General features: G+C 48.6%; 2 protein-coding genes across 3 annotated transcripts in view; one reads left to right on the top strand and one right to left on the bottom strand.

The window, feature by feature from the left end:
* The window catches only part of LOC119450905 (potassium voltage-gated channel protein Shaker), a 311,904-nt gene that overhangs the window by 37,034 nt on the left and 256,833 nt on the right, over positions 1-18,037 (bottom strand). For both annotated transcript variants that reach the window (XM_037714376.2, XM_037714375.2), the window contains exons 3-4: positions 14,957-15,751; positions 3,891-4,393 (exon numbers count right to left, since the gene is read on the bottom strand). In XM_037714376.2, coding sequence (XP_037570304.1) covers positions 3,959-4,393; positions 14,957-15,751 — 1,230 coding nt within the window. In that variant the 3' untranslated portion in view covers positions 3,891-3,958. The remainder of the gene's footprint in view (positions 1-3,890; positions 4,394-14,956; positions 15,752-18,037) is intronic.
* LOC119449192 (uncharacterized) lies at positions 520-876 on the top strand. The gene has a single exon (XM_037712374.1). The coding sequence runs from the start codon at positions 520-522 to the stop codon at positions 874-876; it is 357 nt and encodes a 118-aa protein (XP_037568302.1).

Raw genomic sequence — 18,037 nt, 5'->3', positions numbered from 1 at the left:
CGCGCATTTCACCAAGCGGCACGCTGCCATGGCTAACTCGCCGGAGCGTTAGTTCGACCCACCGCTGCCGCCGTTCTCGTCCCGCTACGTCGGCGTATGGTTCGCCCAGTTCGAGGCAGCTCGCTGCGCGGCATTTAGATCCAGCAGTTCAAGTACGATGTGTTGCTTCACGTTCTGCCATTGGATCTCCAGCTCCGCCTCGGCGTTCCATCGCCTGGCCTTCGCCCCTACGACGAGCTGCGGCAGTCGGTCCTAAACTTCTACGGCGCTGCCTACTGCCCTCTTCCAATGGCTGACCACATGGTGCGCGAATTTCTGCCTGCGGTTCCACCGCCAGCCGCAGCCGCATCTCGTCCTGTGCCCGTAAGCCATCATCAGGCCAGCCTTCTTCCCTCGACTTGCCCCGATACCATATCGTCGACCACCCGATGCGCTACCGCTCGGTCACCGGTCTCAGGCTCTCACCAGGTGTCTTTTTCGTGCAAGTACGCGTACAATGTTGTCATCTAGGGTATCGACATGACTATGATACCGCCGACGTCATCGCCTTTCTTGCCACCAACGATGGCACGCGACACTGGTGCCATCGCTGACCCTACTCCGGCTCCTATGCCGCGCGCCGTCGGGTCTGGTGCCAATGACGTCGTTCCTGCCATTCGGCCCCCGTCCAACCCTCCACCCGATTTGTCCAAACCACCGGCTGAGCGAGCCTCCGAGTCAGCGCGCGAGCTCTACCACATGCCGACTTCGCTGCCTCCGACCGTGCCAACTGTCGCTACACCACGGCACCTACAAGCCAGCGAGAGCGATGCAGCAGCAGCAGCGACCTTCGTCCATGGCCTGCAGTGCCCGCCGTCTTCTTCGGCCGACTTGTAGTTGAGCCCTTCTGGCGACCGCTCTGACGAGTCCGACGTTGGAGGTTGTGAGAAATCGTCGCGCGACGCGGACAGGGCAGATAGACTGACACCACCATCCCGCGACGCGAGGAGCCATGATGCTGTCTCGCACCCACCACCTCCTCCTTCGCGTCGTGCCCGCATTGGAGCTCGCCAAGCAACATGACTTGGCTGCTGCTGCTCCGGCTCTCCCAGAATTTCGCCAACCGGCGTCGGTGCCGTCATTGAGCGTTGTCCGACGACGCCTTCCTCGCCGTCTCGAGCGCCACTCGACTCCAACTCCGTTGACCGTGGCAACACCCAGGCTCCGGCAGGCGCGTGCCGGACCCTCTTCACTTGACTCGGGCGCAGTCACGCGCAGTGGTTTGTAGCTTGCGACGTCTGCCGCGGGTCGGGCAAGACCGGACAAGCGCGTGCATAAGATGCATCCCCCAGAGCTCACGCATCTGCGAGCGCGCGACGATCGAACTTGCGGCTTGTCGTGGCCACCAATGACAGCGCCCGGTGCCCATTCGTTTCGCCTGGCCTGAGGGAACTGCTGCAAAGGCGTCTGGCTTCACACTCTCCGTGCGGGCGTGCTGTGTACCGCTCGTCCGGAACGCCACTCGCAACCTCGTCCACCGGAGGGCTTGGCGAGTCCCTTCGCTTCAACGGACTCGCACTACCTGGACTGCCCACGGACCCTTTTGACAGCTGGTCAACTTGTTTCATCGCCGTTCCGTCTGGGTGGGGAGCCCTGTAGCGCCCACCTACACCACAACATGGGGCACTTTAGTCGGCGCTCTCAGCGGGCGCCTTGGTGCCAGCTGTAAACAAAGAGAAAAAATTCACCAGCCCTTCCCCTGTCGAGAAAATGGGGGTAAGCAAAGGTTGTGTGTGTACCTGACCTTCGTCAAGGTAACGTAAAGTTCACGACATGTCACGGTAATAAAACAAACGTTTATTAAATGTCTACATCGAGGGAAGGAAACGGACAAAGCAACGGAAGGAAAAGTTGCACGAAAGGGAAACAAAAGTAGAAGGTAAGTGAACGAAAAGTAGTAGGAAAGGGAAAGTAGTAGGTCAGGTACACACACAACCTTTGCTTACCCCCATTTTCTTGGCAGGGGAAGGGCTGGTGATTTTATTTCTTTCTCTCTCTTTCTCTCTGTCTTTCTTTCTTTCTTTCTCTCTCCCTCTCTCTTTCTCTCTCTCTTTTTTGTCTCGTTTTTTTCTCTCTCTTTCTCTTTCTTTTTTGTCCCTGGTATGTGCCATTGGGCTTGGACCCTTTCTGCAGTATCGCCAGGATCGGCCCACTTTTCAGCGTGACATCGCCACCACCAACGCCGACACTTGTGAGCCTATAAAGCTTCCCTTAAAATAAAGATTCACAGCGCGTGCTCGAGGCGCAAGCTCGGCACGCGCAGTGTCGTTTTCTAAAGCTAGCCACGCTGGTCGTCGCAGCCGCCGCTCGGCTCACCGCCATTGCCCTTCTGTAAAAGTAGGGACGGCGGCACGGCTCGTTCGCCACCGTCACGTCCTCCTACACCTGGAATTTCGGCTTTTGTGCACGGAAAAGAAAAATAAATGAGAAAACCTGCACAAGTCCTCAGGATGCGGAAAACCAAAGAACTTAAGAAGGATCGAGACTCGTTAACTTGCCATCTCTGCACATCGTAACTTGGGGAGTTTTTCAGCAACGGTCGCATTCAAACATTTTAGCGGCGGGTGGTTTTCTGATCTTCTGGGGTTAATGTGAAAAAAGAAAGAACAATACCGATAGTGGAACCACACTAATATAGATATCTATCGCGGGTAGCGAGATCACACAAAACGACTTGAAATGTTCTCTCCTGCGGTGGCTTAGCGGCTATAATGTTGCACTGCTAATAAGCACGAGGTCACGCAATAAGATCCCGGCCGCGGCGCCCGCACTTCGATGGGTGCGACACGCATGAACGCCCGTGTCCCGTACATTGGGGGCACGTTAAAGATCCCCTGATGGTTAAAATTAATCCGGACTCCCCCACTACGGCGTTCCTCCTAATCAAATCGTGGTTTTGGCACGTAAAATTCCAGAATTCAATTCAATTCAGAGTAATCGTCGCAGTTCAGGTGGTCAGTGCCTCTAACAACACGCAGGTAATTCCGAGCAAATGTGAAACCGAGTCGCAGCCTCCGCCGCAGAAGGGAGTTAGTTTTCTGGTGCTGGATTATGGATACACGCATTCTGGTGTCCAGCTGCATCGAATGAGTCACCGAAGAAATCGGGCAACATAACAGAACAAAGACAATTCGCGAAAATGTACTTAAATGTGTGAAATTTAACAGTGAACAAACTGAAGACTATGGAAGATGGATTATGGACCACACATTTTAGGTAATTGTTGCAGTATCTCTATGAAACGCGCCTGCATGCTTATATTTACCTCCATTATGATGTTATGCGGCGTGACAGCCCAAATGAGAAAGAAATAACAGAACGTGGTGTTAGATAATGCGATGAAGACATAAACAACTAGAAGAGGCATCGTCGAAGAGCCTCTTCACTTTGACTCTTTACTGACGATGCGGTCGTCATCTGAGTGCCGAGTAATCAACTAGGTCGTTCAATTTTCCTCACAAACTTCAGCGATCTCGCAAAGTAACGTGAGCATCGGAACCGTCGTGCCGAATGCGGCAGTTCGTATCGGGTCACGGACGATAAGCAACATTGTGCTTAATCAATACCCTGGAGGGAGGCTCCCCGAGAACAGCGACTGATGCCAGCGTCCGCGTCGAGCGAGGCGATGTCTACGACAGTGGATGTCCCCAGCCCCAACCCTTAACGAGCACTGCTACTAAGTCCTGGGGTGGTAGGGAGGACGGCACTCCTACGAGCAAATTGTAAAGCTATTTGTAGCACAAACAAGCATTGGTAGAGAAAACAATGCCTCAGCAGAACTTCGCAGCTTCACTTCATGTAGCGCACTCTGCTTAAGAAACTTGGGAGAGTTAAGAGGCTGGCGGACTCACCTAGTCGTCGAGACGGCTCGCCGTGGACAGGACGCCCGGACCCCTGGGACGACGCTCGGCCGCTGCCGTCAGACGTCCGTCTCTAGCGAGGCCGCTGCCGGGTTGTTGGTGCTGTTCGCCTGCTGCTGAGTGTTGGCGGTCGCGGCAGGCGAGGAGGACGAGAATAGCGCTAGCGAGGTGGCGTCGTCGAGCTCCAGGACGTCCGAGTCGTCCGGTGAGTCCGTGTCCCCTTTCAGCTTGGCCGCGACCACGGTGCCGGGCAGGTAGGGGCAGCTGGTGACGTGATTGAAGCTCTGCGACTGCATCTCCTCCTGATCGGTCTCCCGGTGGTAGAAGTAGTTGAAGTTGGACACGATCACCGGCACGGGCAGCGCGATGGTCAGCACACCGGCGATGGCGCACAGCGAGCCCACGATCTTGCCCCAGACGCCGACGGGGCGCATGTCGCCGTAGCCGACCGTGGTCATTGTCACCACGGCCCACCAGAACGCGTCTGGGATGCTCTGCCGACACGCAAGAAACGTACATCGCGGTATGAGTACCTCTTATAACACAATCGGGCTGCGACCACATTCAAGAATGCGTTTGTGGTTCGGCATGGTTATGTGTATTTCACGCCGCGCGATTGACACACTGTAATCGGGGCTGTATTGCGTTGCGTGTTATAGTTATGTCAAACTAAAACTGCAGTTTTCAACCGTTACTGCATTATTAGGTTAATGGACCTTTTGCACAATAACGGCCACACTTTCTCTTCACTGCGCGCTGCCGAACCTAGTATCGCAGACATTGACGCAACACTGCTGTCTCGGGCACCGGGCACCGGAGCGGTGGCCTAGCGGTAGAGCATCCGCCTCGTATGCGGGAGGTACCGAGTTCAAATCCCGGTGCCCCGGGAACCCACCGTTTTTATAAGGGGTAGAGATGTTCCCTGGCCTGGTGCTCGGCTCTCGAGGGGGTTCACATCTCAGAAAAGGGCCCAATAATTGTCTCTGGGAGCCTCTTGTCCAACCACAGACGGCCTTGTTGAGGAGCATCCGCCGCGGCGGTGGGAGGCGAGTGCTGCCATCGGGTACCCACCGATAAAATAGGTACAAGCGCGCACCCGGCCTGCTGCTCAGTCATAATGGGACCTAAACGCTTGGAAAGGGGTGTTCTTCCTCAACCCGAAGGCGTCCCCACTCAATAGGTGCTTGCGGCGCCCCAAGAGAAATGGCCGCCATGGGACAAACATCAATTTGTTTTTTGTGCTCACGATGGTTTCGACGGGAATTCAAGGCCCTTCCCAAGCGTACCACACCTGAAGGAAGCTGAAAACCAGGCCGGGGCACGCTTGTGCCCATTTGAACCGGCACAGCGTTATAGAACACTTGCACTGAAATATGCTGGCTTTAATTAGAACACGGAGCTGTTTGCCCGCCTGACAGTGACCTTAGGCTTAGGTCTTGGATAAGGACTACGGTATACACTGAACAATCACAGGAACTCCCACGTGGAGGATATTGGAATATTTCTAGGGTTTACTCGCCATCCGATCTGCAAATTTGAATGACGATTTTAGGCGTCCGTTATGAACCTGGCCTTTCATTTTTCACCACGAAGAATCTTAAAAGCCCAGAGATGCGGATAATCGCTGCCATAAATACGAACACATTTGAACACCCAAGAGCTCCTTGGATATCACTGGAGCACTTGGTGCAATAATATAATAATAAGACATACCAAAGCACTGATGCACTGAATCATATCAGGAATCTACGAGTTCACGGGTGACGTGAGAGTTTTTTTTACGGCGCTCTGCATGCAATGGCACTGAAATGTAGCAACGGTCGCATTGACGTGAGGTTGGTAGTATCATTGCAACGTATTCTGTGACATGTAGTTACCAAAAAATACGAATTATTTTAGCACAAAAATTTCAACACTGCAACTAATGCACTGACGCAAAACAGCGTGAAGACTAGCAATCGTTAAAACAGAAAAAAAAAGCCTTTGCCTCTATTTCGATATTGCGAGACTCTGTACACCCTACCGCAGCCTTATAAGATAATCACTCATTTCATCAATTACTTCAAGAGTCCGATAGAAGAAATTGATTTGCCACCAGTGAGGCCACATTTAAAGTATTCAACTTAGATTCTTCCATTTTGTCAGGTATGTGACATAAAATGGCGAATTTTTTTTAGTGTGGAAAAGCTGCTGCCGTATATATTTCTGTCCTTAGATATCACTGACGATGGCACACTATTTCTGAAAGGCATAATAAGAGGCAGCAGGTGACGTACGAGTTAATAAAGGCAGTAATACAATGACGAACGCAGAAATTACACCAGCCTTCATTACATAGTCATTCCTTCTACTGCGCAGCATAATAACTTAGAATTCTAATTTTACAGAAACGTTGAGAAATAAAACCTAGATAACTTTCATTTTCTTCTGGAACAAAAACGCATGCTTGTGTTTCTGGATGCTGATAAAAAGTTACTATTGCATTGAATTTGAAACATCCAGAAATACCAAAAGCCACCTCATGTTTCTGACTCACGATGCCAACGTGTCTTCGACTATATCTTGACGGTTGTCTTTGTTTAGTTAATTTCAAAACCCACCTGTGACGTCATAAGAAGTGCCGACAACAGAAGAAAAGACAAGATGTACCGGCAGCCGGCCTAATAATGTAGCGGTGGCTGTGTGTTACCTTAATATCAGCGCTGGCGATCTACCAAAGCGGCATAATACTCGAATAACAAAATTGAGTACTGCACGGTTTCGGTTGTTCAAACTGTAAAAGAAAGCGATTGTGGGACGTCTAAAGACAAAGGAAAACGTACTGATGTAGGCAACACTGGCTCTAGCGTAAAGGTCCACACTAACGGCCTTGGGTATTGTTACATCGTCGTATGCTTTTCATATGACGATAGAAGCCGGACATTCCACTACCGATTGATGCCGGCGCCCGGCCCCTGATATTGTTGCCCTGATAAACTGATGCTACCGAAAGGCCTGTAGCTGTATTGCGATAGCAATTACATGAACACTCCTATCGAATTTTCGCCGTCGTCGTCGGCGCCGCCGTGACGCCCGAATATATTAGGTGACGCTATATGACATGCTGCATTTGCGGGTTATACTACCCCACTGATCTATCACTAAAATTTCTCATACCAGGTCTCACTTTCTTGACCAAATTATTCCTCAGAATTTTCAGAACGGCAGTCCACAAGCAACTCTCATGAAACGTAACACTGACAGCAGATGCCTTTTATATCAAAACCTCTCTGACTATTGAATATTAAAATTGAGAAAGAATATAAGAGCTCAAATTTGAAAGTACTGTAATGTTACCGGCGCGGCAGGCTGCACTATCTCCGGGATCAGGCCAAGAAAAAGGTTTGAAACATATAGGATACGGAAAAGTGGTCGTAAGTCGCAAATACTTTGTCTTTAATAACTAAACATAAATGAAAACGTCCGACGGCAGGATTTGGAGAAAGGACCCTAAACACAACAGCTTGATCTTGCCTCAGTAAACGGAGTAGAACATCCTTAAAAATGTACCGAGTGCAAGCCAGCGCGTTGAGACGATTGGCGCGTTTTATGAACACTCCACATGATTTTTCGCTGTCATTAATAATTACACGCAAAAATACTGATTCCTTCAGTTGTCATATGTTTTATGAAGACCATGCCTGCACGATTTTCCTTTAGCGTCATAATTTGAACGCCAGGTGACGAAATATGTCTAGGCATGTTCGTGTTACTGTCGCAAAGACTTGTGCCCACAAGGTGTATTCTAAGACCTGAGTTTAGACAGCTTTGATTGCTGGAACGAATCGTAAACCCGCCTACACAGACCGTGCAGACCCTGTCGGCTTGTGCCACAGTTTTCCCACACGTAGTAGCCAAGCTACGGTGGCTAAAATAGTGCCTGCCATTGGGTGGTTTCCGCAGCGAAGCACCGCATCCCTCGTATCGCGCAAACATGCCTCCGCGTGTTGTCGGGACGCCGGCCGAGAACTTCCAGTTAAACGCTAACCCCAATGAAGCAAGGCAAGCCCGAATTCGTGCGAAGACCACTACGTTAGTTCAGATGCAGAAGCAACGTGCTAAGCGACGACGTCGACAAAACCCTGCTGGTCAAAAGCGCGACGCGTGAGCACGCCGTAGTGCGGGAACGCGAGATAAACACAAGGCGACGCCTGCAGTTCTAGCCGACGCTGCTCGCGGTCATCGAGGTTTCTCTGTTCTCTGTCTACACATGCCACACTACGCGGGCTTCCTTAGCTTACGTTTACTGCAATGCATGCTGCCACTACAACTACGAGCCTTCCACTTCGTGTAATGTTCTATCATGTTGCTAACGAATTCAGTTGCTTTACTTCTATGGCGAAACTGTGACTTTTTTGTCGGTATGAATTGAATGAAAAGGCGGCTGCTTTTTGTAGCAGGGCAAAGAAATAATTAAAGCACGAAAAACACAGGAAAACGCTCACGAAAACTTCACATAAAAGTTTGTGAAATTGCGCACACCGGTGAAGGAAAGTGCAGAAGAGAGCACAAGGACACCCAGAGACGTGTGCACAGTTACGTAAATGAACGAAAGTACACAAAATTGTGCCAGGACGCACCGACAGTTTTTCCACAGACGAAACACCCACGTAGACAAACATAACCACCTAACACAACACATAACTACATAACTACCCTATATCTTAGAAACTACGGTATGCAAGACACGTATTATTGAAATAGTGGCCTCAGACTCGTAGATTTGATACGAACTTAGTATTTTCTGTACTTTCCAAAAACGATCTTCAAACCTACGAGTGCTCTGTTCTGTAGGCTGCTTTTGCCTATTCATATACGCATGATGCTATAAATTCTGGGCAACAAAATTAACTCTGCCTTTGTCTTGAATTTCAGCTCGTGCAAAGAGTATTTCCGCTTTTTATAGAAGCGGAAACAGGACGCAATGTTTGCATTATGTTTCCTGACATATATATTACTAGCTTGAACAAGCCACGGCACGACGCAGATTAGAAACTACAATTATTAAATCTTCTTTGGATGCCACATCCAAATGGCTTCTACTACTCTGCGTCGAAGTTGTAATGTGCGTGATGTCACCAGTGATTAGTGTCCCTCCACATTCTTTCTACCATTCGTCTACATTCAGAACATTATAAATGCAAGGAATTTCCCAGAGTACAAAAGTATTCCCGTGTCGTGAACTGTACTTCCCAAACAACGTTTATATTGCCGCAAGTCTGCTCCTAAGTCTGTTTTCTACGACGGTAGTCAGCGAGCCACTCTTTCAGAAGAGCGTCTGCTACGTCTCGCTCGCCTGCTTGGTTTCTTGGGGTGGCGCAACGTATGCCGCTCGTGCTCGCGCACGAGACAGTGGCGCGGACCATGACTGGGAGAAGAAGTGCGTTCGGCGCAGAGACGCTAGTGTGGAACGTTCTTGAAAACTCTTCGTGTACATAGCTAGTTTCAGGGCACAGGTTCGCCCTTAATAAACCAGTTATTGCATTTTACTCCTCGAAGTACCGTTACAGTATTTCTATATGAATTATCGAAAGAGTCGTCATTTATCTATGCACTGAAAGCCATGTAGTAAGTTAAGATGTTTGATAAGGTAATGATATACGTGATCTAAACAAATGCTGTGACTTGCCAATTACTACAACTAAATCTAAAGGCAAAAATAAACCGCCGTCTGCTTTCTAAGCAAGGCCATGCGAACGTTAAAATAGACTGTGCGCTACCCATGCTTCCCGGCGTGGGTGAAAGACGGCAGCGCCAAATTTTCCTGCAGAAATGTTTTTGCAAGACTCCATGGAGTGCAGTGACGCAACTGTCCAGTGGCACTCGGTAGTTACGAGCGCCGAGGTTCGTACTAATACTAAAACGCGGAAATGTGGCACTACAGTTGTTCAACAACCGTGGCTATGTGCGCTAGTACATTGATATTTCTACGTTTTGGCAGCTTGCCGCATTTTGCTTAGCTGAGAGAGCAAGCTGCGGTTTCTTACATTCCTCGTTGTGGTTGTTTTGTATTGCAAGCCAGTAGCGCAGCGTTTCTGTAGAAAACGCGAGTACTATTTACGTTCAAAACAGTTTCGTTCTATCACAAGAGAGAGGGTCACCGAAATGTTGGCTTTAGAGACATGCCTTGTTATGTCAGAGTTAATCACTTCGTTCTATGAGGGAATTACACAAGAATAAGTCTCGAGACTTCTGAGTATGCATGTTGCTAATGTAGTTTATCATTGGGAAGACAACCTAAGCAATGGAGAATGTTTTCTATATCTTTGACAGCTCTTTTCATTTGCTGTATTCTGAAAACAGTACGATGCTAAAAAGCAGAAGTTAAATGAGGCTTATCAGTGACATACAAGCAGTTTTATATTACAGACTAGGTTCAAACTAGAAACGATAAGCCATATTTAAGCAAAGAGTTTATATAAACCCGTTATTCGCATGCTGGATGAAGCGCTGTATTTGCGAAAGTAGACAATTAGCGCCAGATTTTCCTGTATATTTTAGTATAAAATTGCATTGTACTTAACAAGCGCTCGAGCAACGCCAGGACAGTCATGGTGACGATTCGGTCCAAGGCGATGCAACATTTCGAAGAAGGTAGCACTGAAACACGGCACTAAAGGAGAGACAGGCTCGGCCTTCAACGATTGACATTTGTCTCTCTTGCGTTGAATGGTGGTTCAAGCCCTCTAATCCAAGAAAAAATGCTGGCTAGCGTCAAAGCGCCAATATATTATAATTAGTTCTACGAATCAGGTGCCGAATTGACAAAGCTTTTCGTTAGTAATGGCTTTTGCCATTGGCCGGCCTCCTTCGGTCATAATATGTCCACCGTCCGGATTGGCTAATATTTTAAATGCGAAGCATTTCTTGGCGAACATTTGCCACTTTGAGAGTACCTATCTATCTATCTATCTATCTATCTATCTATCTATCTATCTATCTATCTATCTATCTATCTATCTATCTATCTATCTATCTATCTATCTATCTATCTATCTATCTATCTATCTATCTATCTATCTATCTATCTATCTATCTATCTATCTATCTATCTATCTATCTATCTATCTATCTATCTATCTATCTATCTATCTATCTATCTATCTATCTATCTATCTATCTATCTATCTATCTATCTATCTATTTCTAGGCCACCGCAGCGGTGGCCTGCCCCAGGTGTCTAGGCCAACGCAGCGGTGGCCTAGAGGTAGCTAGAGCATCCGCCTCGTGTACGGGAGGTACCGAGTTCAAATCCCGGTGCCGCCGGGAACTGACCGTTTTTTTTCTTTTTTTTTTCTAATGGGTAGAGATGTTCCCTGGCCTGGTGCTCGGCACTTGTGGTGGGTTAACATCTCGAAAGAGGGCCCAATAGAGATTTCAGGAGTTGTCTCTGGGCGCCTCTTGTTCAACCACTGACGGCCTCGTTCAAGAGCATCCGCCGCGGCTATGGGAGGCAAGTGGTGCCGCCGGGTACCTACCGGTAAAATAGGTACCAGCGCGCTCGCGGCCTGGTGTTCGGCCTTTATGGGACCTCAACGCTTGGAAAGGGGTGTTTGTCCTCTAGCCGAAGGCGTCTCCACCTCAATGGGTGCTTGGGGCGCCACATGGAAATAGCCGCCATGGGACAAACATCACTTTGTTTTTTGTGCTTACGAGGGTTTCGACGGGAATTCAGGGCGCAGGCTCCTTTCCCAAGCGTATCCCCCCTGAAGGAAGCCGAACGCCAGGACGGGGCACGCTTATGCCCATTTGAATCAGTGGGTGCCCGGCAGGGGTGGGAATCGAACCCACAACCTCCCGCAGCCGAGGCGTGCGCTCTACCACTATCTATCCACCTAGCCGCCTACGTCTTGGTGCTCTTATGGTCATTTCGTTAATTTGAATCTACCAAAATTGACATAATATGACAAGAGTGTATGACAAACGTAAATGATAGATCATCGTGAAAGTCATGACATGCGTGTGCCGTGTAGCTCATGAAACAGCCGCCTACGTCATGGTGCTCTCATTGTCGTTTGGGTAATTTGGTAAGTACCGAAACTGACATAGTATGACAAGAGTGCATGAGAAACACAAATGATAGGTGATGACATGAATGTCATGATATGAGTGTCATGTACGTGATGAAACAGCCGCCTACGTCTTGGTGCTCTCATGGTCGTTTCTTTAACTTGGTAGGCCGCAAAACTGGCATAGTATGACAAGAGTGTATGACGAACATAAATGATAGGTCATGACATGAATTTTATGACATGTGTGTCATGTAGGTCATGAAACAGCCGCGTATACGTCTTGGTGCTCCCATGGTCGTTTCGTTAACTTGGTAAGCTCCCCGCACACTGCTTCGCATAACATCGATTGCCACAAGGCGTGGTATCTGCCGGCATTGTTTCTTTAGGACAATACTAGCATAAGAGCTTTTCGTGAATGTGGGTCCAGCACTCGTATTCACAAAATTTCGACACCCTGGAGGTGTATGGGGTCATAACGTCGCAATACAATGAATCACTCCAGAAACATGCGCAGCACTCTCGTTTATTCTTATTGCCAAGGTCATCTACCTAGCCTGACTGCTACGTGACGTCAGCAAAATTCACTCTGTTATGACGTTATAGTGATGTGGATGAGGCCAGGTTCACGTTTATAGGCCAAATTTAGTATGAAGTCAAACTATCTTATAAGTGCTTCCCAACCAATATACTTGCTTAGTGTCACCCTTTTTCAGTACGAGAAGCATGCGGTATAGCTTCTACAACATGGAACATATTTGTCACTGCTTTAATCCTGTTCGACTTCAGAAGCCCGTGCGGTCCACAATAAAGGCGCGCCCTGTGTAAGTGTTCCATCCCCAGCGCTTGTTCGAAACAAGCGTGATTGCCTAAATACTCACACTAAAAACGTTGTGCAAAAAAGATAAAGCAGCTGGTGTACATTACTAAGTCCAGACGGGCGTTGAGCAGGTAAGCACAATCTCTGCATTGCTAATCACTTCAAGCCTACAAGAATTATTGAAATCGTCAGATTAGCAACTATTACGTTCGATGATTGAGAGCGCTTGAGCAATGATCGGTGTGTAGGTGATATTGTCCTGCTGAGGGGCAACTTTGCAGAGGAGGTAGCTCTGGCATACCAGGACATCCAAAGTCTATGGGCAGTTTTTCAGAACGATATGCACAAAGCTAGAGTAATGGTTGCAATCTTCATTTTCTGTAAATAAATTTATCTCTCTCTCTCTGCAATCTTCATTAGCCTGGTCACGGAACAAGACTACATTTGTTATAGCGAGTCTCTAGAAATACTGACGCTGTCATGTCCAACCGTACCAGCAGCTACGGGTAACTGCTGCTTCGGTCGGGAACACGCTCAAGAGAAAAAGAAAATTATGCGGATCCAACGCACATATTGGAACCTATGTGACGCGAAGGTTTCGTGAAGCAGTTAAATAAATGCTATACGAACTTCCTCTTCTGCGCAGCGTTTTGCAGCATGACGACACTGCAGATACCCTCAACACACGACCTCGACCGCGGATTACACCGTCTTCAGAATCGGTCTACCTTGCTATGACACTTGTCTGCAGAGTCGGCCCCCTTTACTGTTCCATCATCTCCGGGATCAGTCACGTTACTCCGCGGCATGGAAGACATAGACAGATTCGCTGTATTGAAGGAATCATGCGGTCGAAAGCGCATAATTCTTGCACTGTCGATATTTAGGTACCTCTTGTTGTTTCAATGCACAATTCCATAGAGAATAGAGCCCGCCACCGACACATCTGTAGGTGCGATACATATGGGGCTACGTACAAGAACGATTCGTTGTGCGAGTGCTGTTCTTTGCGTGAGTTGTTGAGCAAGGCAGCAGCGGCAGGACCCAGCAGAAGCAGCCGAAGTCAGCGAAGTCCGAGGAGGTTCGCAAAGAAAGCTCCGCTTTAAGACAGCGTCTTCGGTACAAAGACGTATACCACAAGTCGGAGATTGCACAACGCGATAGCTGTATGGAAGCGCAGGTTTATTGCATGTCACACACCTAACCTTTTCTCCAGGCTCAGTGGCAATAGTTCCTACCTATTTCAACATTTGAAGATGACTCGCCGAGCTCGCCGATTTCGCACTAATGATGCGCTCACATTCGCAATTCTGCATTATTGGCAGGAGCGCAGCAATCGCTTTTCTTTCTTCTTTTCAAGTATCACGGAATTTGGGAAGAAATGTGTTAAGTGCATGGAAGGTCGTAGGGAGCGGTTGCGGGAAGAGGAAAGGGTATAACTTGGAAAATAAGGATTTTCTTGGTCCAGAACTCTCAGGCTTTAGGACCAAGGGCTCCTAGTTATCGGAAGTGATGGAGCACTCCTCGTACTCGTGTGATCACCGAGTCACACTATTTGTACAGCCTACAGTGTTATTACGCTTGACTACACTAACTTATTGTTACATAGAAAGACAGCAGTACGGAGAAGGAATCTGACGCGACTGGCTAATATTGAACTAAGTTCCTTTATCAATGGTTAAGAGAACGAAGTGGAGCTCGACAGGCCGTTTCAGGCGCAGAAAATAGGACCGGTGGTTCGTTAGACTAACAATATTGGTACCTATGGAAGAGAATGAAACTTCGTAGAAGGTGACAGAGAATTAGGTGGACTAGTCAGATTACAAAATATCCGGGATCATGGGCGGCTCCCTTGGCGCGAGAGAGGGGTAACTGGCGACGCCTACGAAAGGCCATCCAGGCAGAGGCCTAAAGTTACAGTGCGGAAGTTACCATGAAATAGGCCTAAATGCAGTCGTTTTCGAGAAAAAAAATTTTTTTCCTGCTGTGATCGCGATGTTGACGGCCCCAGCTTTCACGCAGCAAAAGCGCAACCGAGTTGCACAGTTCACCACGCTGATCAACTAGGATGCGGTTCCGCGAGTAGCTGCCCGCAATCAGTGGTCGCGCGCGGAGCATGATAAGTGAGCTAATGCTGCGAAACAACATTATCCCCGAGTAATTTGATAGGACGAGTAAGAAGTGCGCACCTTGAAGTAGGATCGGTCTGAGTCGGCCTCTGCGTAGTAGACGGCCGACGAGAAGAGGATGACTCCGATGAAGAGGAAGAATATGAGCAGGCCCAGCTCGCGCATGGAGGCGCGCAGCGTGCGGCCCAGGATCTGCAGGCCCTTGGAGTGGCGCGACAGCTTGAAGATGCGGAAGACGCGCACCAGCCGGATGACCCTCAGTATGGCCAGGCTCATGGCCTGGTTCGAGCTCTTGTCCGGCGGCAGGAACCCGGGCCCTTCGCGCTCTCGCGCGATCACGGTGCCCAGCGTGATGAAGTACGGGATGATGGCGACGAGGTCGATGCTGTTCATCACGTCCTTGAAGAACGCCAGCTTGCAGGGGCAGGCGCAGAAACGCACGAACAGTTCGAAGGTGAACCACACGATGCAGCACGTCTCGATCAGGAAGAACGGCTCGGTCAGCTTGGGCACTTCGTCCTCGACCACGCGCGTCATGTTGTTGCCGGCGGGGAACATACGGTAGTGCTTGAACTCGGGCAGCGTCTCCAGGCAGAAGATGACGATGGACAGCAGGATGACCACCACGGACACGATGGCCACCACGCGCGCGGCCTGCGAGCTCTCCGGGTACTCGAAGAGCAGCCACACGCGCCGCTGCAGGTCGCGGCCGGGGAGCGGACGCTCCTCCTCCTTGATGAAGCCCTCGTCCTCGCGGAACTTGTTGAAGGTGCCCTCGCCCAACTCGTAGAACTTGATCTCCTCGGCGAACACGTCCAGCGGAACGTTCACTGGTCGCCGCAGCCGGCCGCCGCTCTGCGAGTTGCACATGCACGGTCACACCGGCGCGCCTGGGCACCCAGCGCGACAATACAACTGGACGCCATTCCACGTCCTATACATAGACAAATAACAATCACTTCTCGGCATACCTTTGCATGAGCGGGGGGCCACACACAGAGCCATATGGTAGACACACCGCGCTGAAACTAGACAGCAGCTGCATTGAACAATACGTGCTCACTTGAAAGGAAGCGTTTAAGCATTCTGGCACAGTGTTCAGCTTGGAGAGAAACGCGCGCCTTCCGATGGAGCGGTATGCGGGGACGCTCATGAACCGCGTTTTTGCCTGCACTTTAAACAACCGCTGGTGGTCAAAATTATTGCGGATCCGACCACACAGGCGCCTCTCATAGCCTGTTGAGTCACTGAACCCCATGAATTATCAAGAGCGTGGATAGATGGATGGATGCAAAACTTTAATGAAAGTCCTGAGGTACGCGACTCTGCGCGCTGCGGGCAGCTCTCAGCTCCCACGTTGGGACAGTCAGACCATGCCCGACCGCCGCATCATGGGCCCTCTGGACAGTCCATAGTTGCGCCCCGGCATCGGGGCTCTTGATAGCGGAGAGCCACTTGTCCTCATTGATTTGTTCCATGCCTCGCAACGAGGGGCAACACCAGAGCATATGGTCTAGGCTAGCGAAGTCATTACAAGAACATGAAAAAAAGTAAAAAAAGGCCAGTTCAAACCGTCTGTGGAAATGGGTGCAAACATGAAATACATCCTCCTTTAAGGACATTGTGGCTATATGTTGCGCTTTCCCGTACCGGCGTGTTTTCACGTGAAAGCGCAGGATTACGGTTGGAAATATGCAGCCACCGCTTGCAGCCGTACGAGAGCCCTGCACGGCGGTTCTCGCAGTGCATAACCTGTGCTTGGCTCAGCGACAAGTAGAGCCTGACGGTCGCCTTGTGCGTAGGATGATATAGGTCCGCTAACGCTAGATGTTTCTGGACCATTAAAATAGCGGTTCGATTCACGCACAGTGCTCGGGGGATCATCCACAATAACACAGCTGCCTTCGTCAACATCATGGCCCTGACTGTATTTAACTAGTTTATGATGTTTTCAGTATTCTAGCAAAATATTGTTAAAGAACCCGAACTTTCATGTTTGTGTAAAACATGAGATTCATTTTATTAATGACTAAGTGAAAAGGTTGATAATGTTACAATGCCTCATCCGTGTAAGCATGAGATCGTTATGTGGCAAAATTTTATTTAAGCTGGAAGCCGCACGCAAGCACGGAGCTTATGTGCAGAGTTAGTAGCAGATAAAATTGACCTTTGTCAGCAACAATATGCTCGTAATCTAGCTGGCGTAGTTCACACTCGTTTTTAGGAAGTACAGCGTACTTCAAATGACTTCGGACACATGTGCTTCTGTACACGCGTATTTTGCTTTCAGACCACACTACAGTGCCATCCTGCAACACTACCGTTTAAACCAACTCATCTTAACACACCTAACACACCCACACTTAACACCCCCACATATCTTCAATGTAATACTTGTTTCCTCCGCAAGACATTTCTGCACTTGAAGCCCCAAACTGTGGTAACTTCTGCGCTCTTATCTGTTATCTGCATAACATCTGTAACCTTACATGGGTCGCTTATTCGCTATATTTATATTTATTTATTTATGCATTTATTTATTTAGTTACTTACTTATTTATTTATTTTCAATACTGCCACTCTCAGTTGAGAGCATAGCAGGTGGGCATTACAAAGAGACAATCAGGTTAAAAAAAACAAACAAACAAAAAAAAACACAACAAAGAAGAATCGACATTTTGCAAACATGCGCTCTGTAGAAACACACACACACACACAAAATAAAGAAAAGAAATATCGAAGCACATCCACCAGAGGAGCATTAAAGCAATAAATGTGGTCTAAACAGTTTTTCAAGCAAAACATCAATATTATAATAAAGTTAACAGTGCACAATCAAGCACATTGTGCTTATAAGAGAAAAAATATTATTCCGTAAAAAAGAAAAGAAAGCAAGCTTCTATACAGGGCATTTAAAGCAAAGATCACTCACAAATTCAAATTAACATTTCAAAAACATGCATGCTGCGCACACTAAATGAGCACAACCACGAGGAAGGATTATAACCAGTTTGCCAAGCAAAGAGAATCAACGCCCTATCGATCATGCGCAGTGTGCAACCACCACGAAATAATACTGAAAAATAAAAAATAGCGAAGCACAAACAGGCACAGGATTTCAATCTGTTAAAACAAATGGGA

The sequence above is a fragment of the Dermacentor silvarum genome, chromosome 4 (assembly GCF_013339745.2).
Source record: "Dermacentor silvarum isolate Dsil-2018 chromosome 4, BIME_Dsil_1.4, whole genome shotgun sequence".
NCBI lineage: Eukaryota > Metazoa > Arthropoda > Arachnida > Ixodida > Ixodidae > Dermacentor > Dermacentor silvarum.
This window is presented reverse-complemented; position numbering and strand designations above follow the sequence as displayed.